Raw genomic sequence first — 22205 nt, forward strand, 5'->3', positions numbered from 1 at the left:
AGTAGTGTATCAGTTTACTATTTGATTGTGCCTGGGAAGTAAAAGTTGAAGCTGAGATCTGTATAATTCAGATGTGCATTTAACTAGTGGGCGAGCACTCAGAGCTTTTTAGGCGATTTTTATTTTATAAATCCACTTAAATATGGAGGCAGCAAAGGCATGAACAACTATCAGAAGAAAAGGCCACAGCTTCCTAACCAAGCAAAATTGGGAGTCTGTGGAGCTTTATTTGGATTTGGCCTAAACTAACACTTGTTGGCATCTGTGTTTCACCACTTCTGTTCTTGCAAATAGCAGCATAATACCTTTACAGATAACACATCTAACTAACAAGATCTTTTATTTATCTTCATCTGAAAGATTCATTTATTGTGATTTATAATGTTAACTCTGCAACCCATATATTACATGATATATTAACATACCACTGAATTGCAAAAATCCACCAAGTATGTTCTAGAGTTTGACATCAAATCAGCTAATCTACCAGAACCAATCATCAGTTAATGAGACTTTACTGACCGTAAAAACTAGTCTTCCCACCACTTTTAAAATTATGTGAAATGGCTGCTTCCAAATAACAAAAATGAGTTTCTCCTCTGACACCAGATATTAGTTCTGAAATTTAAATGTGATAGTCTATGTGGAAACACTTAATTTCTAGGATCAGAGGGCAAAAGATTCTGAGGCATCACAAACTATATAGATTTTGTTAAATGGAATTTTTTTAAAAAAAATTCACAAGTATAAGCAGAATTTTCTTCAATTTTAAGTTTCTGGTCCAGATGGAAACCAATCCATCCTGCCCAACACCTATGATGTTATTATCCAGTGTATACACAATTGCATGTACACACAAATATTCTGCAGCTGCTAGATAGTTACCAATCCTGAATGTAGCTTGAGTTCATGGCTTGGGTTCGTAGCTTGTGGCAGCTAACTGGCCAGGAAAGCCGGACACAAGGAAGAACTGGGTCTGTTGGGCATGCACCAATGCCCTTCCATGTTGGCAGCAGAATGTTACCCTCTAAAGTCTTCCGTCTCACCTATCGTTTTTGTAGGCTTTAATTTGAATCCAGAATCTGTCGGTCTTGCTGTGTCACGCTGTCTCTGGGTCCGGTGTGACTGATCACCCGTCAATTGCAGACATGACCTTCAGCCTGGGACCTGGCTTTGGTGTTTCTTCAATTGTACTTTTCTTCTTTTCTTTTGGGGTGGACTCTTCTTCCTTTGTCAGGGCTGTTGTCTGCATTTCATCAGGACAGGCTGGGGCTGGAGGTTCATTCCATCATCCATACAAACCTCATTCACACATCTAAACTCAACTAATAAGATTACAGCAGGGTTTAGCAAAAATTAAGTGAGCATTTTAAAATGGAGTTTGGGTTACAAGATGGACATGTATAATGAATGACAAACACTGAGCAGAAGTTAGCATGTTGAAGCAGTGGAAGTTTCAGTGACTTAAGCAGCCATTGGATTGAAAGTGAAACTCAATTAGCCAGTTATTGGGGTACCTGGTTTTATGAATGAAACTACATTCATTCATAAAAATTTATGAAGTTATATTCATAAAGTGAACAATTAAAAACAATTTAATTGATCCATTTTACACTAGGGACCTCTTTCCAACAGATTTTGCAATTTAAAGCAGATTCACCCAATCCCTTAACTGTCATCATAAAGACACACGTTGTACACGTGCTGGATATGGACATTAGAGAAGCAATCTGCTACAAATGAATGGAACAACGTTTACATTTCTACCTTTCTTGTCTGACTCTCCAGGCCAAATGTTTAACAGACCTCCATAAAGGCTCTCTCAATGAACAATTCTTTTTTTATTTATTTTTTTGAATAATGCTGTTAGCCACCTATCTAAAGTACTACGGTGATGGTTGTTTTACTCATAGAATATCAGGGTTGGAAGGGACCTCAGGAGGTCATCTAGTCCAACCCCCTGCTCAAAGCAGGACCAATCCCCAACTAAATCATCCCAGCCAGGGCTTTGTCAAGCCTGACCTTAAAAACTTCTAAGGAAGGAGATTCCACCACCTCCCTAGGTAACGCATTCCAGTGTTTCACCACCCTCCGAGTGAAAAAGTTTTTCCTAATATCCAACCTAAACCTCCCCCACTGCAACTTGAGACCATTATTCCTTGTTCTGTCATCAGCTACCACTGAGAACAGTCTAGATCCATCCTCTTTGGAACCCCCTTTCAGGTAGTTGAAAGCAGCTATCGAATCCCCCCTCATTCTTCTCTTCCGCAGACTAAACAATCCAGTTCCCTCAGCCTCTCCTCAGAAGTCATGTGTTCCAGACCCGTAATCATTTTTGTTGCCCTTCGCCGGACTCTCTCCAATTTTTCCACATCCTTCTCATAATGTGGGGCCCAAAACTGGACACAGTACTCCAGATGAGGCCTCACCAATGCCGAATAGAGGGGAGCAATCATGTCCCTCGATCTGCAGGCAATGCCCCTACATATACATCCCAAAATGCCATTGGTCTTCTTGGCAAGAAGGGCACACTGTTGACTCATATCCAGCTTCTCGTCCACTGTAACCCCTAGGTCCTTTTCTGCAGAACTGCTGCCGAGCCATTCGGTCCCTAGTCTGTAGCGGTGCATGGGATTCTTCCATCCTAAGTGCAGGACTCTGCACTTGTCCTTGTTGAACCTCAGATTTCTTTTGGCCCAATCCTCTAATTTGTCTAGGGCCCTCTGTATCCTAACCCTACCCTCCAGTGAATCTACCTCTCCTCCCACTTTAGTGTCATCTGCAAACTTGCTGAGGGTGCAATCCACACCATCCTCCAGATCATTTACGAAGATATTGAACAAAACTGGCCTGAGGACCAACCCTTGGGGCACTCCACATGGCTAGGGTAGATACATACTCTGCAGCAGTGGGGCACAGCACCAGCTGCACAATTACCTAGTGTGTCTATTTTGTGACAGACTGGTGGGGCAGAAATGTGATCCTTTATTTAGGTTTATTTTCTCCTTTGGGGAATCACGGCTTGCTATGCCAGTGAGCAAATGAGCCAGGTGATCTCAGGTTCCTGGGAGCGTATGGAATAGGCACATGCATGTAGACATATGAACTGATGTCTGCATGAATGTGTTCTGCTTCACCCCACCCCCCTACTTCTTTTTGCCGTCCAGCATCTTGAGAGTGACAAATACACAAGCAATCCTGAACCCTGCAGGTCATGACCTCAGACAGGTAGTGAGCTGGTGAAAAAGGAGTATTTAAGAAAGCAGATCATTTACAGGAAAATTTAAATTACACAATTTTGGGAGGGAGTAACTAAATGGGGACTCATGAAATGGAGTCATTTAGACAGGGTTGGATGGTCTCTAAACTATGCTGTTTAAGACCCTTTCTCAAGGCTTTCCAGGGCTTGGCCTTTATACCTGGGCAGAGGAAGAGTTCTGATCTTAGGTTGAAATAATCCTGGGAAATGTAGTTCAGCAAGGGACTATAATCATTTTAATTCGCTGAACTGCAGCATCAAGTCTGTTCTATTATCCTGAGCTACAACGTCTCAGAAGTACTCGACCATAAAAGATCCCACATTCCTTCTGCCTTTGAAGAACATAATTAGGGCACTGACAAACATTTAGCATCAGATTTTCAAAAGGCTAGAATGGTGGGAGCTTGCAGGCATGGAGTACTTTGGAAAGTCTGGCCACTTCACTAAAGCGCCCAAATGGGAACTGAGCTCTCGAAAATGTGGCAACAAGGGATCGATTCTGCTACAGCACACACTTTTAGTGTCTTAGTAGTAAAGTTTCCCACTGAAATCAGGAGAGAGGAATGTGCCTTTTCTAGTTTGGAGTTTTTTTTATTGTTCCAAGGCAGCCCAGTCTATGAAGAATAAAAACCAACCAACCCACATCCAAATTTCGGCTAGGCCAGGAGCTAAGTAAATTCAAATCTTAGCAGCCAATTATTTATGACTTACAAGCAATACTTATCCCATCCAAAAAAGAAGTTTCAAGTAGGCAATCTTTGATTTCATTTGGTATGAAATTTCTTCCAAAGGACTTATGGAATATGGAAGTAAAGAGTTCAAAAGCAAGTGCAACCTGGAGTGATTCCCCCCCCCCCGTTAACCTTGTATCCAATATGGACAAAAAGAAATCACTTCGTGTTAATTTGCTGCTGAAAGAATCCCTTCTACAGATAGGGGTCTGGCAGCACACGTACTCACACAATATAAAAGTGGCCAAGGACAGTCCATCATTTACTGTTTGCCAAAGGTGCTATCATCAGCTGGCCAGTGCTTGCCGTGAGGTGTAGGAAAAGAGAAAGTGGACAAGCAAAAACTACAGAAATGTAGTCATTTCAGACATGCTGCAGTTAAAGTAAGGCAAGAAAAAGTATTATAACAGTTTATTCACCACTCTGCACTTCCTCATGGCCAGGCATGGCATGACAGTGTCCTTGTCAGGTAGCAGCCCTTGTCAACAGTCACTCTGGGGCTGTGGTGGTTTCTTTCAGAGAACTCATATCCCGCCAGCCAGGACACAGTCTTTAGCCCGTTCCTTCCAGAGTCAGCTACCCAAACTAAAGTTCACAACTCTCTTAACAGAAATCAAAAGCTTCCACCCTCTCCACAGCTCTTCTTCAGCATGGTCACATTCAGCCTGCAGCCCCCTCGCTGGGCTCAGCTACACTTGTACGCCACTTCCTTGGGGCTGGTAGGGGAATCCAGTCCCAACCTCAATTCTGGGTTACAGCCCAGGGCCCTGTACTGCACAGCTAAGTCAAATCCTCTACCCAGAGTGCAGTTTTCCCTACACCATTTCCTTCCTTACCTCTTTACTTCCCTTCTAGGTCTCCCAAGCTGCTCCCTGGATGCTCACTCAAGACCCTGCAGACACCTTTTGACTCCCTGCATTCTCTTTCCTCCAGCCCTTCCTCAGCTGGGCCCACTCAGTAGTTAAACCTGGAATCACCTAATTTCTCTCAGGTGGGGCCCATTCTGTAATCAGGGCTGGCTTAGTCAGGGGCTCTCTATTATTATCTCAGAGCTCTGGATGATCTCTGAGTGTTGATCTCTCTCTCTCTCTCTCTCTCTTTATATATATATATTAATGAATTTTATTGTCAGGCTCTGCCTCTGACTCTCTTACACCAATCCTGTAACTGACTTCTACTCTGGGTTATCTGTTTTCTTCTAATGAGATTGGGCCAGCCAATGGTGCCATGCTGCATTCCATGAGCTGAGGCTCTGGCCCATTGTTCTCATGTTGGGGCAGATTCTGCCACCCTTATGTTGACTAGTACAGTACCCCACAAACAAGCCCCATTGGAATCCATGTTAGTAGAGTGAGGTTTTACTCAGTGTGAGTAGGGGTGGCAGAATCTTGCCTGTGATGTCTACTTATTCTTTCGACACGTAGCAATGTAAATTAAAGGCTATTTTCTAAATACTACACTTTTAAAAGTAGATTTTCTCCCTGCCTAATGTAGCTGCCATCTTGTCCTTAAGATGCAGCATGTTGCAGTCACTGTGTTTTTTCTGTCATGGAAAATTTCTCTTTGTTCAGTCTTTGGGCCCAATTCTGAGAAGTGCTGAGCACCCACTAGTTCAGTGGGAGTTCAGGGTGCTCAGTACCTTGCAGGAAGCGCTTAGTGCCCCTTAGGGTCTCTTTGATGTTTTTCCTTGACCTGAAATGAAAACAGATCTAGCCTGAAGAGTATGTTTTACTCTGTGAGTATGAGCATGAAAAACATGGTTCCTGTGACTTGGAATCACCTTTGCCATAGCCTGTGGAGGTTCTTTACCTTGTGTAAGATTTTGTGTTTAGGTAACAACTGTAGCACCTCTGTCTTGTCTATTTATGTCAGTCTGTGTTGTGATCCTGTGTGTCATATCAGTGCACTTCCATTTTCTCATACATTATACAAAGAAGTATCTGACAGATGTTCAAGGAGCAGATTTATACCACACAGATTTATACATGGGGAGAATTGATGCATTCTGACTTGGATAGTTAGTATATATTTTTGAAAGTCATAATTTTTCAACAGAGAAGATAGTTTAACATTTTATTATTTTGCAAATGTCAGTTGCATCCATGCTGCAATTATCTGTGCATTTGATCATCACCAGCATGAATACACAGTCAGGTAATTGAAAACAATCACTCCACTAGATATGAAATTGTTCTTTTGTGAAAGGAGTTGTGCTGAAGGGTTGCCATGTTGTCAGAAGTTCAGATGAATATAGGCCAAGATGAGCTCGTCTTTTAGCCAAAAAGTTCTGCAAGGTTGGAACACCCCTCAAGGGAAATTAGGATTAAAGGGGTTTAGCTGATGGCCCTTACTGGTTATCTAGCACTGTTTTGGTCTCACGGGGAGATGAAGCTGTCCATAAAAGGAAAAGTACAGGCAAGCTTGACGCACACCAAGAGAGAGGAAAAGGAGGGGAAATGATGTGGGAAATCAGCCATGAATTTTGTTGCGGTGCCATAGTTGTTAGATGAACAGTAGGAGTAAGGGAAATATAGAAGATAATTATTTAGACCTCGTTGGAAGATCTGTTATTTTCTAAAAGGTATTTATGGACTGGACAGCCCCACAGCGTTTGGCATTTTATAAAACCTCCAGCTTTGTGAATCAGTTTTTATGATGGTGGCAGGACAACAAACATAACAGTGTCTAGTAGAATGGAGAAAACATCCTCCCCAAAACAAAAATGGTGGAATAGTAAACTGGGTGCCTTGTATAAATAGACAGGGATGAACATGGAGAAAAAAGACCCTAACAATGGGGAAAAGAAACCACCACAGGAAAAATATGTATCTTGCTTTCTGTGTTTTTTGACAGGTGGGATATGAATTTGCTCCACGGTTAAGAATCAAAAAGAGATCCAAAAATCAGTCAGTGTGCTTCTTCCAGGTCCAGTTATAAAGTAGCTATATCTCCTGAGCGGGTCTAAAAATGGGATTTTTTTTCTCTTCATGAAAAGAGTTGGCACTGGCACTGGCCTTGCTGACTTTCTTGGTTTCCTATAGATGCCAACAGACCTGGCAACAACAGTCTATTTGGAGGATCTACGTCTGCTTTTTCTATCCTATGCTTTTCCCAGGTTAGTCATTACTGATGGGGAGTTTACAGAAAGCCTCTGAAGACAGTATGTAAAAGTGAAGAGTTAAAATGGCTTGCTTGAAGAGAGATTACATCAAGTTGCTTCTATCTTTTGGCTGGGCCAATATTTTTCTTGCCCATTCTGTCAAAGTAAAGTGTCTACACTTTCTATGCTAATCTCTAGTGTTTTCATTAGAGCAATTTTCCTCCTCAGCAGGTCATCCAAGTGTGGGAAATGTAGAAAAACCATGATGCTACTTGTTTGTATTCTAGTGTAACATACCACCAATTCTGTAATATAACACCAGTTCTGTGTGGCACGTTATCGAATGCAATAAAGTACATCTTCAGTTCATCTACTGCTGCTTATCTACCACATATCACCACTGCTAATGATCTTAGAAACAACTTGCTATGGAAGTTAGGAGGTCACAGAAAGGGGAAGATTATGGTATGCAAATATCCTTAGCAAGAAAATGAGGCAAGAAACACAGAACACATGGGGCCAAATGGTGCCACCTCTCAACAAAGCTCAAAAATATGGCTTTGAGTGGACTGTTTTGCCCCTTAGCCTGCTGGGTTGGCATGGAATAGCTGCACTGGTGCTCCAGCGGTAGAGACAAATTCCTATACACCTCATACACTGGTTGTCACCTACAGCAGCACAGACCTGTCTAGTGCCTCCACCCGCAGCCCTCCATTCTGTTGCAAAGAAAGGCACGACAGAGTCCGAGGGGCACAGAGACTTCCCAGCACACACCCTGCTCTCGGCACCGTACAGCTATTCTGCTTGTATTCTGGTTTTGTATATAAACAGAGGGTAAGGCAGCACATGTGACTTAATATAGTGGCTGATTAGTTTCTAAAATGTTTGGGAGGTTTCCTACTCTAGAAGGTGCCAGCTTTCATTCTTTTACACAGCAAAAGTGAGCAAAATTGAAGGACATGTCATCTGATCTTATGAGGTCTTGCCCAAGAAAAGCAAGGATGTCTTAGACCACTTCACCTATTTACATTGTAGAGACAGTCTCCCTTTGTACAGCTTACAGCCGGTCTAGAGTGTCTTCTAGCCTGAGATGCAGGACTGAAGGAGATAGGCCTGGGAAATACTTCTCTAACCACAACGCATTTTCAGTGTGTATATTTTCCTCACATAATGTGCCTGAACTGTTTTAAGCATTTTGCTCAATTTTACATAAGGTGGTCACATCTTGGCAAAAGGAAATAGGATCATATGTACAATGTCCGTGTACAACGTAGTCTGTGCAATATAAAGCAATGTTTCCTGGCCAATGCAATGGTATAACAAATATATACATGTGGTACTTAGTTACGGCTCTAAGAGTCGGAGAGGGAGCTGCACTGCCTAAGTGGCGGAGGTACAGAACGTCCCACCATGAAAATGTTACATTTCTTCAGGGAGGTTTAGATCCTCAAGAGCGGAACACATCTTCAGGAAACTTGCGGCCAGAGGTGGCGCCGGCCCTGGCCTTGCGGCCAAGCAAATCAGTATGTACAGCTTTCCTCTGGGTGTCTTCTTAGGGAAAGGACTGAGAATATCCAGAGCAACATGGAACCTCAATTATGGGGAGTGGCTGGAGAGGGGCCTTGACTGGGTCATATTGCACCTGGGAGCCATACAAACTCTTCCTCAAAGTCTAACTTCTTCATTACCCCTAGAGTGCAGAGGAGAACCTCCTGACAATCAGTCCATCCCTTGTCTTTAAGCTGTGCTCCGTGGAAGAATCTTTTAATCTACTTAAGAGCCATTTGATCTTATCCATCATCTATGACTTTAAGTCTTCCTGTGGGAAAGCCAACCACAGGTGGATAAAAAAGGAGGAAAACACCACTAATACATCCCCATTTAAGCTCACCATTATCGTCTCACTAGCAGGCAGGAGGAAATAGTTTGCCCCGCTTTCATCATAGAAATAGATGACCTGATGGCTTCTGCACAGAACACAAAATCTTTCCACACAAAGTGCCTGAGTGTCTGCATCACTTCTAGGGCTTTGTCAGACCTGCCATGTGGTCCCTATCAGCGTTGTTCCATTACAGCCACCCTGCCAGGCCTTCCCCAGACTGGAAGAATGGGTGCTGGGGGTGTGAAGCTTCAAGTAGTTATAGCGACCAAAAGCATGCTCTCATTCACATACTGCGTTTGCAGTTTTGTTTAGTTGCGTTCAGTACCCCGCAACATATTCCCCTGGGATTTTACCCTGGTGTGGAATAACGATGCCCAACACCCCTGGAAAGTCACGGGAGAATGGGGAGCATAGCCCATGACAATCTGGGGGCTCTGGGAAGCCTGCTTCCTCTGCTTTGCAGAGTGTCTTTCAAAAATTTAAAATCTCAAATTTTTTATAAAAGTACAGAAGGACTTGATTCAGAGTAGTAGCCGTGTTAGTCTATATTCGCAAAAAGAAAAGGAGTACTTGTGGCACCTTAGAGACTAACCAATTTATTTGAGCATAAGCTTTCGTGAACTACAGCTCACTTCATCGGATGCATAAAAGTGGAAGGACTTGAGAGACTCTTAACAAATTCATATGCACAAGAATGTTTTCATGGTTTCTTCAAGTGATTTTTCTTTTTTAATTTCAGTGAAAATAGTTTTCTTGTTGAATTAAAACACATTTCCCTGCCATGATGGAAACTCCAGCACAACAGTCTGTGCTAGGGCTTGAGAACCAGAAAATGAAACACGACCATAGGAAGTACAGAGAATTAAACAAACCAGAAGAATTTCCCTGCCCAAGCTGAGGGGAAGGCACATGTTAAAAGAGAAGGAACCAGCAAAGCTGGTGAAGACTGAATTTCATTTTTTTAAAAAATAGTTGAATTCTTTCATCCCAGGGACACACTTGGTAAAAAAATACATAATGTGACTTCTCTGCATAACCTCCTTCGGACCACATTGTAAATCATAGTCATCCATGTGGCTACCTCTCTAGCATGTGTTAATATACTAATTGCTCATCCTGTTTTATGAATTATTCTCAATTTTTCACTACTGTCAGCTACTTGGAGTGATCAACAGGACATGATATTCACACCCTTCAACTGCATCTATTACTCAGCTCCAGTATGTATATTAAGACCTGGAAATAACTTTGAGTTAAGGTTTCCTTTTCTCAGAGCACTTTCTCTCCTTTGGTTTCACAGAAGGAAGATACCGATGGTTTGTGCTGTCTACATTTTAAATGTGCCTTCTACATTGGAGGAAATGGTTAAAGTTGAGATTTGCCAATATTTTTGGGAGGCCTAACCCTTTCCTCCCACATTTACTTCCTCCATGCCTAGCAAACTTTAAATATTCCTCAACTATTTCTGTCTCGCAAATGAAGGAGGTTATGAATGGGAAGTGACGAACTGGAGGTCTTTTCTGTACCACTTTGGAATTGCGGATGACCTTCTGAAATTATAGAAATTAATGTATGATAAAATGCCTGTGTCTGTGTGGATCCAACATGAGTTAACAGGGTTGTGTATTGTCATGGGTGGTCACTTCCTCCCCCCCCCACCCAAAAAAAAAAGAAGAAGAAGAAGAAGGAAACGTGGTAAAAGAACTAGAAAACAGCAAGAAAAACAGAAAGAAAAACTCTAAAACTTCCAAGAAGGAAAATCTTGTAAATCAAAAATGATCAAAGAAACAGTCTCCAACCAAATACTTAAATTCAGAGACATAAAGGAAAGACACAGCAGACGACGTAGGACCCTCAAGAAACTCCAGTCTCAAGGTTCCACACAAAGAAAAGGACTGTTTTGACATCTTCGTGACCACCAGGTGAGTGCCGCGTGTTTGCCTCGTACTGCTCTTCTTCACTGAAATCTCATCTCGGCTCTGTACCATGCTTCACTTCCAGCAGAACAAAATGAACAAAGAGAGCTTGGAGCATCTGAAGAAAATGAGTGGAAAATTCCCCTCACAAGGCATAAATGAAAGGGCAGATTCCAAGCCCACCCAGCATGTTGCCCAACTTCCAATGTCCCAGAAGGAGAAGGCTATCTTCAGCATCTTTAGCAAAAACCTCACCCAAAGTGCCTGGGATGGGACTTCCATAGTCAGGTTCCAAAGTGGGACACTCAGCTTGAAGGATCCTGACATCTCCAGTGCCGTGCCTGTCCTGGGAGCGTGAGTATGCGAGTGTGAGTAGAACCACACCCCCCCCTTCCTGCCCCCTTCTTTTGAGCTTAGCTATCAGAATAATAAATATGCTACTTTCTGCCAAACTCTGGTGGCTCATTAGTCTTCCGTAAGCTTCCTAGTTGGCCCAATTTGGGGTAACATTAATGGTGGAGAACGCAGATAGCTTAGTGGAGGATTTGATACAAGAGTAGAGGTCCCCTGATGCCCCCTGGTAGTCTCTTGAGTGGGTCCGGCTCGAGCCTGCGTGACATAGTGGTAGGCTAGCAACCCACTGCAGGGAGAAAAGGACAGCACTGCTAAGTGTGCCACTGTGGGGTAAGGAGAAGAAAAAGGCAAAACAGCCCAAGCGAGAATACACCCCGCATGGGGGAGCAGCGCCGCCGCCGGGGTGTTATTAGAATGGCTCCAAAAGAAAGGGGCAGACCCCTGGATGCCAGGGGCGGTTCCACCTGGGAGTACAATTCCTGAACTAGAGCTCATGTTGGATAGATATGTACTTATATACAGTCCCAATAAGGTGGGACTGGATCGTGCAGCCACCTGGCTGCTGTGGCAAGCAGGCTGGCAATGGCAAGCAGCAAAGAGTCAGATTGCCACGGAAATCGATTCACTCAAGGACTGATGTAATGAGCTGGAGAAGAAAGGGGACATGTGGAAGGTGCATGCTCTGACTGCTAGCGCCCAGGCATCTTCCCTCTCTGTAGCTGCAATGCAGGTGGCGGCAGCAGAGCAGGAGCGGGAGCGGGTGGAAGTAGAGAATGCCGCTCTGAGCCAGGCAGTAACCTGCCTGAAGGATCTGGTCCTGGAGGGGTCCGCCTGGGAAAACAGGGCCCGGGTCGGCTTATTCAGCCCGGGTCGCCGCCCTTCGGGTGAAAGCCCAGAGGGGCGTGGGACCATATGATGATTGGGATGGGGATATCTGGTGTGATCCGGATCCCCCAGATGCAGACCCCAGACGGCCAGACCCCAGACACCGTCTTGCGGCCGTCCAGAGGCTGGTCCAAAACTATGGGCCTGCACAGACACACTGTGGCATAGACCGAGTTGACTCCCACACAAACAATAGAGTTAGCAAAAACCCTGGATGGTCCCTCATGCTCCGGGTTCAGCGGGTTAGCCCGGGATATGATGAGCCTGTGTTTGGATCAGGGACTGAACCTCGCTGAGACCCGACGGGTGTTAAAAGACACATCCGGGTTGGGAGGAGATTTAGCAGGGGCAGCTCGGAAGCAAGCCGGTCATGCTACACACAATAGCATCTTTGATATGTTGGCGGGGATGGCGCCTGCCGTGGGGCCACGCGCGTTGTTGGTAGAGTTTGTCTCGGCGGCTGCTGCGCCTTGGGAAGACCCCATCCGATTTGTAGAGAGAATGGTTCTCCTGGCATGTTTGTGTGGCTGGGGTGTGGCTGCCACAGCTGGAGGGCACGTGCCCCTGACCATACCTCAAATAGCTCTACCTCCGGAGGAATTGAGGCTGATTGCTCAGGGTCTCCCAGTTCATGTGCAGCAGGCCATCAGGAGATGGAGGCCCGGGGAACCCATGGAGATGGAAAGTTTATTTTTTGTTCAGTTCTCTAATAATCATTTTGTTGTTAAGTTTTGCGCTTGATACATTGGTATGGTGAGTTACATTTTCTTGTATTGTTAATTCCACTTTACTGTGGTACTCCTACAAATTGTATTTGTTGCGTGTACTTAAGGGTTAGGGTTGACTTTTATTGTTTGATAGCTATTGCAGCATCAAACTTGGGCCTCATTTTGTTTGTCAGTGTACCCAATTATTGTAATGGTGATGGTTTTATTGTAGTCCCAATTATTATAATTGTGATGAGTTGCATTTGTGTTTATATTATATCTAGTGTTTAGTCAATTATAATGGTTTGAGTTATATTCACCTGGTTATGATTGTTTGGTTTTGTTGCCGGCACCCAGTGCCGAGAGGCTGAACAACAGCTTGAGTGGTTTGTTACCCGGTGTGCTACACCCAATAATTACAACGGGGTGGAGAAGCAGAAAAGTTTATTTGCAGCTGCAAAAAGGTACAGGGAGAATAAAATCTCAAATCCTGCACAACAGAGCAGGAAGTTACACAGGCTTTTATATATATATATATTTTTAGCATACTTATCCAATAGCAAGCTGCCCCAAGTATCCATATAGCCAGCCAATCCAGTTCCCAGCTAGTTTTCTGATTTTTTGTATTATTTGTTAAACTATACATAAAGCTGTTTTATTTAGCATTGTTTTTTTATATTTTTTTTGTTTGGCCTTGCTTAGTTTTAGGCAGTCTGACTCTGCAACATATTGTTGCAGATTTTTAGCATAACTGCTGTGTGTGCCTCCAGGCGGGGGGGCCAAGGACACTTGGGTCTAGTACGCAGAGCTGCTGCGAGTGCCTCCAGGCGGGGGGGGAGGGGCCAAGGACACCGGGGCCTAGTGCGAGGGGGCTTCATTGACACTTGTGGTCTTCCATCCCCTCGAGTTACTTAGTGGCCATGCCCCAGTGTTTTTAACAACTCCCCTCTTTGAGAACACTTAACAGCCTTGGCTTTGAGTTTTTTTACTTGGGCTATTTATTTTTTTACAATATGATTTTGCATAAGCACTTTGTGATAGCCCTGAAGAGAATGACTTATTAACTTTTGTAAAAGGGCTTTGACACATGATACTGCACAGCATAATACCAGTAATACAAGCATACAGGAAAGAAAAATTTTAATAGCAGGCTAAATAAACCACCAAGCTAAGATGACAAACCCCAGCCTGAAAACAAGGTTTATAACCAATCGTTCTCTGGGGCAGTATAGGCAACCTGTGCTCCGGCTCGGGCATGGGCCTCAGCCTGTACCATTTTTTTATAGATTTTATAACTGTTATTATTTATATATATATAACATTGGGGCCCGATGAGGGCACAAACCCCTTCTTGGGATGCCAAGAGATAGTCCAAAGCCAGCCTGTTTTGGAGGGAAAACGTCCTGAGCTGCTGTACCTTTTTATTTAATGTTTTTATTGCGGATTTTAAATTACTAACTGAGTCCTCTAACTCTAAGGCCACTTTCTCAAGTACTATTTGCAGCCTTACAGTATAGCGGCCTATGCATGCCATGGCTGGCCCAGTAAACAGTGGTGCTATTCCCAGTACAGAGCACCCTACCAGCTTCTCGGTTGTGAGGGGATTCTTTATATTGCCCTTTAATGCTTTAGTCAGTTGCCGCAGGGTTTTTTTTTTTGTGACTCAACAGAGGTGTCTCGGGCATTTTTAATTTTTTTTTTGGGCAGTGTGGCAGTTATGGAAAGATGAGGAACTCCATGAGCTATATAACAGCTACTTGTCCAGTTGGCTGGCAGCACCTTGTAAGCCTTTCGGCCACATACAAAATAGTGACCCTGTAGGGCCCAGTAAGGACTGTTTTTTAAGGGGATTTTTGGGATATTTAAGGCTGCTTTGGCTGCTTTTTTAAACAATTTATATGCTTTTATGGGAGCATCTTATTTTTTTGATTGGGTACAAGTGGGGGCGTTTTTAATTGTGCTGTTTAAATTACACTTGCCATAGGGATCACTATAAACCCACCATTGGCTTGCTACATTAGAGATATTAAGTGGACGGCAAGTTATATTTTTAAATCCTTTTTTTGTGGTAAGATTATTTGTAAGAGTTTTTTTAAAAGGGGAGGAACCATTACACCCACATTGTTGGCCTCCCCTGTTGGTTTTTATTTAATATTTATTAGCTTACTGTGTAATAACACAGGAGCTCTTTCCCACAGGATGCCCATAGTGATCAGACTGGTTTCGGGTAAAACATAACACTTTTTTAGTGAGTACTGCAACTGAATACTCCTGGTCCTGATAGGTGGCTTGCTGTAAAGAGGTCTTGTTCCAGAGCGGTGAGTCCGTTCTTTCCTGCTCTTTGGTGGTGGCTAATTCTGCTAGGGTCAAGGGCAGCATGTCAAGGGGCATTCCCGTTTTGGGGGACAGTGGAGTTGGAGCACATACCCAGCAATCAGTCTGGTTTGTTAAATTAGCAACATGGTGCGCAAGCAAAACAAAGGAGTTATGCTCCCGATATGCACAGTTTGGAAATACCAATACAGAGAATAACAATGTTACCTAATTAATTATTACTAGAGTTTTCCCAACCCAGGGTCTCCAGTACCTGGGTGGGCCCATTTTAGCATTAAGGTGCTCGCTATTTGTGTTTTTTAAACAGTAGCTTTAGCCCGAGATTGTCTCTAGATGAGGAGTCAGCAGGTTGGACGGTCCACTGTTCTGCTGACGAGGGGGCGGGTACTGCCTTTAGACGAGAGTGATGGATTCAGTTCTTGTGTCCCTCGATCTTTGCCGCTGTATGGGAGATCAGCAGGACGGTATAGGGTTCTTTTCACTTTTTTTGGAGAGGCTTGTCTTTCCAGGTGCGAACAAGCACAGAGTCACCGGGCTGTAAGGAGTGAACGGGAGAGTCCAAGGGGAGAGGCTGGGAATCCTTGGTATACCTGTGAAGAGACAAGAGAACAGCAGACAGGGAACACATATACTGTGACAAAGAAACATTACTTAACTCCCATTCCCCTGACAGAACTGGGGTGCCATTCATAGGCCATGCCCTTCCAAACATAATTTTAAAGGGACTACGCCCTAATTTACCCTTTGGGAGAATGCGGATATGGAGTAGGACGAGGGGCAAAGCATCAGGTCATCGCAGTGAGGCTTCTTGGCACACTTTTGAGAGATGCCGTTTAAGGGTCTGATTGGTCCGCTTCACTACCCCACTGGCTTGCGGTCTCCAGGGCGTATGGAGTTTCCAGGGGATCTGTAAGGCATGTGAGATGCTTTGAATGATTTTTGACGTGAAGTGTGTCCCATTGTTAGATTTTATTCACAGGGGGAGTCCAAAGCAAGGAACGATCTCTTTAACAAACTTGAGGGCCATTGTCCTGGCAGTGCAGTTACGGCATGGGAAGGCTTCTGGCCATCCGCTGAACCGATCCACTATAACAAGGAGATATTTGAACCCTTGGGTATGGGGAAACTCAGTAAAGTCTATTTGCCACACTTGTCCGGGGCCCGGAGTGGGTTTTAGGGCAGCTGGTGGCACAGGATGTCCCGGTCGGGGGTTATTTTTTTGGCAGACTAAGCAGTCCGCTTGTACCTGGGCAGCCAGGGGTAGGAGTCTGGAAGTGATAAAGTATTTTCTTATTAGCTGGATAAGTGCTTCCCTGCCAGCATGAGTGGTTTGATGTAGTTTCTGAAGCACCGGCCGGATTGGGCCCTTTGGTAAGAGGACCTTCCCTTCTGGGGAATGGAGCCATCCCTCCTTTTCCCGGAGACCGAGTTTGTCAGTTAGCTGTCTCTCCTCCCCAGAGTACTGAGGGGTTGGAAGCTCCCCTACTGATGGGATAAGGGCATGCATATGGGCGTTCTCAGTCTGAGGGGATGGCAGGGTGGCAGCATGCTTAGCCTCTCTATCTGCCCGGGCGTTACCTCTGGCCACATTTTGATTTTCCCTTTGATGGGCTTTACAGTGTACAACCGCCACTTCCGAGGGGAGTTGTACGGCTTCTAGGAGCCGGAGGATTTGGGGCCCGTACTTGACTGGGGAGCCTTGGGCTGTCAGCATTCCCCTTTGCTTCCATAGGCCAGCATGAGCATGCAGCACACCAAAAGCATACTTTGAATCAGTAAAAATGTTGACCCGCTTTCCTTTTGACAGTTCAAGTGCACGGGTCAGGGCTATTAGTTCGGCAAGCTGGGCAGAGGTCCCAGCAGGCAAACCTTCAGCTTCCACAGTGTCATGGAGGGTCACAACAGCATAACCCGCCCTCCTTTGCCCATTTATTACAGTACTGCTACCATTAGTGTACCACTCATAATCTGCATTTGGGAGAGGTACATCCTTTAAATCCGGACAGCTGGAGTACTGGACATCTATGATCTTTAAATAATTATGTTTCTGTTCCTCTGTTTCTGGCAAGAGAGTGGCTGGGTTAAGGGAGGGGCAAGGCTGTAATGTGACTTCAGAGTTCTTTACCAGCTTAGCCTGGTACCGAGCAATCTGAGCCTGGGTGAGCCAAAGCCCTCCCTTTGCATCCAATAAGGCTCGGACCATATGGGGAGTATAGATTTGCATAACCCCTCCCAATGTTAGCTTCTCGGCTTCCTTAAGCAATTGGGCAGTAGCTGCGACCGCCCGTAAACATGCCGGCCAAACCTTTGCAACCTGATCCAATTGCTTAGAAAAATAAGCCACGGGACGTCTCCATGCTCATAACAGCTGTGTAAGCACTTCTAGGGCCACCCCCCTTCGTTCATGTGCATACAACTGAAACGGCTTAGAGAGATCCGGCAGGTCCAGAGCTGGGGCTTCCATCAATTTTCTTTTCAGGATTTTAAATGCCCTGTCAGCCTCTGGGGTCCAATAGAAAGGGTCATGATCTGCTCCTTTTACACAGTCGTACAGGGGTTTAGCCCACAGTCCAAACTCTGGGATTCATATCCTGCAAAAGCCTGCCATACCCAGAAATGCCCTGAGCCGCTTACAGTTATTTGGAGAGGAACTTGACAGATAGATTCCTTTTTTTTTTTTTGCTTGAACGCTGACGCTCCCCTTGCCTTAGCTGTAACCTGATCCCTCTCCACCTCAGACAACAAGGTTTTCAGGAGGATATTACAGTCGTCTCAATCGGCTTGTGACTACTGAGGCACCCCTCAAAGACTGAAATAAACCTGCTTGCGTTCGTTGAGAATTCCCCAGCCTGTGTTTTAAAAGCTGCTAAGTCTATTGGATTGAATGGCACATGGGTGTAAACTTGCATAGTGGTAGCCTGACGTCCATCTGCCCCTGGGCAAGCCACAACAGTCTCGGTAAGCAAAGGATAGAGTCCCACTGAGGGGGCAATCTCCGTAACCCGAGGCATCCTACCCTTATACGGTGGGGGTGTGGGGGCCGAAGGGGACACCGGCTCTGCCATTACAGTGGGGGTGGGGGTCTGGGGACTAACATTAGCTGCTACCGAACCAGTCGGAGTCAGATTACAGTGCTGTAAAATATCTGGTCAAGTACATAAAGTCAGAAACAAATGCGCATACATATGTTCATTCCATTTACCCATTCACTGACAAAACAAAACTAATTGGAGGATCGTGTTGTAATTAATTGACCCTCCTGGTGGCCACCACTCCTGGTCCTCTAGTTGATATTGAGGCCAGTCAACTGTACAGAATCGTTTTAATTGGCTCTTAGTCATCGGATCCGCACCAAATACCTTCCAGTTTGCTAGAATGCACTCTAGGGGCGTACACCGTGCCCTAACCTCTGAGCTCTGTCCCTGTCCCATACCTACAGGGTAACTCTGGGCGTCCCCAGGTTCCAACAGAGCATATAATCCGGATTTTAAAAGGTTCCTACCTTATCCAAGGGACCGGTTCTTCACCGTGGCCTGCAGCTGCTCCTCCCCCATGTCTAAGGGACCGGTTCTTCACCGCCGTCCACAACAGCTTCTCCACTACATGAGTGCGTTGCACCGTTGTGCCCTCTGGGGTCGATCAAATCGCGTCTCCTCCGAGGCCCCCGATGAACTCACCGGTGCGCGCTGGGCGTCGGTTCTCGCCGCAATCCTCGACCTCCAGGAGGGGTCCGGGCAAGGCTAAATTGCAGCCTCGTGGCCCACCCAGGGACGCCAAAAGCTGTTGCCGGCACCCAGTGCCGAGAGGCTGAACAACAGCTTGAGTGGTTTGTTACCCGGTGTGCTACACCCAATAATTACAACGGGGTGGAGAAGCAGAAAAGTTTATTTGCAGCTGCAAAAAGGTACAGGGAGAATAAAATCTCAAATCCTGCACAACAGAGCAGGAAGTTACACAGGCTTTTATACATCCTTTTTCCCAGCATACTTATCCAATAGCAAGCTGCCCCAAGTATCCATATAGCCAGCCAATCCAGTTCCCAGCTAGTTCCCTGATTCTCTGTATCATTTGTTAAACTATACATAAAGCTGTTTTATTTAGCATTGTTTTTTTATATTTTCCCTGTTTGGCCTTGCTTAGTTTCAGGCAGTCTGACTCTGCAACATATTGTTGCAGATTCTTAGCATAACTGCTGTGTGTGCCTCCAGGCGGGGGGGCCAAGGACACTTGGGTCTAGTACGCAGAGCTGCTGCGAGTGCCTCCAGGCGGGGTGGGGGGGGCCAAGGACACCGGGGCCTAGTGCGAGGGGGCTTCATTGACACTCGTGGTCTTCCATCCCCTCGAGTTACTTAGTGGCCATGCCCCAGTGTTCCCAACAGTTTGTTTGCAACAGATCACCTGTGCCCTACAATGACAACAACTACTGTAATAATCATAGATCCAGGGGTGAAGTGTTGTAGGAGCAGCAGTGATCTCTATGCTCTGTATGACTTTGCTATGTATAACCTGTATGCTCCAAAGGTCTGTTACACTTCCGCCCCCCCTTTTGTCTCCTCTCCCTCTTTGAAGACCTGTGAAATGGCTTTCCCCCTCCCCCTCCCTCCTGGAATGCTTGTGGGATGAATGGGCTGGTTGAACAGCTGGAAGATCAGAAGAGCTCCCAGGTAGACAAGGTGTCTGGGACTGTAATTAGGCAGCAATCACACACTCAGTGCATGGACCCAGGCTGACCAACCAGACGCGGCCAAGTCATCTCTAGTCGCAGGCCATGAGGAGCAGGTCTTTAAAAGGGGAAGGGGCGACGTGCTCAGGAGTGCACTCACAAGCTTGTACCTCCTGTGAAGGCCCTTTGCCCAGAGCGCCTGGCCAGTGGTTTGCTGCATTGCATTCTATCGTGCCTTGGGAAGACTGACCTCCATCGCCGTGCCGTGGGACACTTACCTGGAAGGATCCTGACATCTCCAGTGACGTGCCTGTCCTGGGAGTGTGAGTATGTGAGTGTGACCCAACCCCCCTTCTTTTCAGCTTAGCTATCAGTCTATTAAATGCGCTGCTTTCTGCCAGACTCTGGTGGGTCATTAGTCCTCCCTAAGCTTACTAGCTGGCCCAATTTCGGGTAACAGACTTAACCAGCAAATTCAGTGGCTGGAGGCATGTTTGAGAGCACAGATGGAGAAGGACCTAAACAACCCAGAAAGGGAGGACCTCCAGCTCACCAGCTGGAGAGTGAAACAATACTTTCAGGGGATAGATGCTTTCCCAAAAGAAAAGCAATACAGCCTGTGTGCCTGGGAGATCATTTGCATGGAAATACCCAGATGTTTTGTTCTGACTGACAAACTCAACTAGAAGGCTCAGTAACTAAGGTACAGTACAAATCTTTTGCTTGGAGTAAAGGAATTAATATTCGGGTCAATTATACAACTGAACAGAGATAGCGAATATTTTATAACACTGCCTATATAGGGCCTGATCCTTCTTCTACAGGGGCAATGGCCAAATAGAAATTTATTTCCATGGCAGCAGCTTCAGGCTCTTCCCGTCCTTTGCTGGAAATGGATGTGCAATTACATGGATTTATTTTTCTGTGTTTCTACTGTTATTGAGGTTTGCGATTCTTCATAATCTCCCACATATCAGGTGCTGTTATGCTCTACATCACTGGCAGTCCATGCAACAAAGTACATATATTTGGAATCCTTAGGCACCTCAACAGCACTTTGGTCATCCAATAATGATCCTTCCCCTCCACCCCTAAAGTACTCTGACTTCTACATATGTCGTGTGTTTCTATTATGATCATGGTTGTTATTTATTAATCCGTCCTCATGAGGACTATGTCTCGTATTCCAAGGGTTGAGAAGCTTCCTAGAGACTTTTAAAAAAAAATATGAACATACTAAATGACTTGCGAGCTTCTGTGTGGAAAAGATATTTTCATTTAATTTATTGAGATCAATTCAATGAAAATTATATTTTTTTCCCTTTGTGTTTCAACTATTTCCTATTTCATTTCAGCTCTGGATGCTGCAACTACTGAGGTTAAAACAGAAGGATGCAGTGGAATCCCTCCTCTCTGCTGATTCTTCCCACAGTCACTTCTACCACGCCATAACGCTTGACGTATGATGCAATACATTCACTCTGTCCTCATCCTATACCACAGCTTGAGAAGTTTCCTTGTGACATTTATAAAATATGTGAACTGAGCATAAGATCTGTAAGATTATGAGGTGTAGAAAGATATTTTCATGTAATGTATTGACATGAATACAATGGAAACATTTATTTTTCCCTTTGTGTTTCAACCAAATTTCATTTCATTCCAGCTGAGGTGCAGTGACTACAGTGGTTAAAACAGTTGGATGAAATTGTAATGTGCAATGGATTCCCTCCTCTCTACTCATCCTTTCCACAGTGACTTCTAAGACTCCCTAATGCTTGACCTTGTATTATGCAATACATTCACTCCATAATGAAATTCCAACTGCCCAGATTACAATTTATGTGATAATACTCTGTTGATTTACTCAAAGTTTAAACTGCAAAATGAAGGCTATTGATGCAAAAAAGTTACAAGAAAATAAAGAAAGGGTTAGACCTGAAACACTGTTGACATTACGTGTTTGCTCTATATTTCTGTGGTTCAACTCTTCTCTGATCAAATCTCATCTCTGAACTGTAACAGGCAGCTTAACCCCAGATTAACAGCATAACAAATATGAACTGGAAAAACTTTCAAAGAAAAAAAGATGTGCATAATTTCCCCCTAATGTCAGAACAAAGAGAGAGATTTCAGGTGGCCCCAAGGGGTTTTCAAGCCTCGAGTGTCCCTGAAGGGGAATGCCAAGGTGGCAATCCAGGAAATCTGCCAACATATTTCCTGCCGCTTTTGCAAAAATCTCCCTGAAACGACTGGAGGTGAGAGTTCCATTCAGAGATCCCAATGCAGACTCATCGGCAAGCTGGGCATCCAGAGACATGTTTGGTTGAAGTGATGGAAAGTGGGACTCTCTGACCAGGAGGTAAGGACCTAC

At 44.9% G+C, this 22205-nt stretch overlaps 1 protein-coding gene and 1 long non-coding RNA gene across 2 annotated transcripts; one reads left to right on the top strand and one right to left on the bottom strand.

The window, feature by feature from the left end:
* Positions 1 to 6128: 6128 nt before the first annotated feature.
* LOC311520186 (interferon tau-2-like) lies at positions 6129 to 20517 on the top strand (the record flags this gene model as incomplete). The annotated part of the gene is made up of 3 exons (XM_084627486.1): positions 6129 to 6144; positions 10900 to 11184; positions 20270 to 20517. The coding sequence occupies 3 exons, from the start codon at positions 6129 to 6131 to the stop codon at positions 20515 to 20517; spliced, it is 549 nt and encodes a 182-aa protein (XP_084483612.1).
* Positions 14167 to 19420, bottom strand: LOC311519651. Its single transcript, XR_014711336.1, has 3 exons — positions 18671 to 19420; positions 15910 to 16075; positions 14167 to 15758 (listed from the first exon to the last, which is right to left on the bottom strand). It is a non-coding gene; the product is annotated as an uncharacterized lncRNA (long non-coding RNA).
* Positions 20518 to 22205: the final 1688 nt, after the last annotated feature.

The sequence above is a fragment of the Lepidochelys olivacea genome (genome assembly GCF_965140295.1).
Source record: "Lepidochelys olivacea isolate rLepOli2 genome assembly, chromosome: 4".
Classification (NCBI taxonomy): domain Eukaryota; kingdom Metazoa; phylum Chordata; order Testudines; family Cheloniidae; genus Lepidochelys; species Lepidochelys olivacea.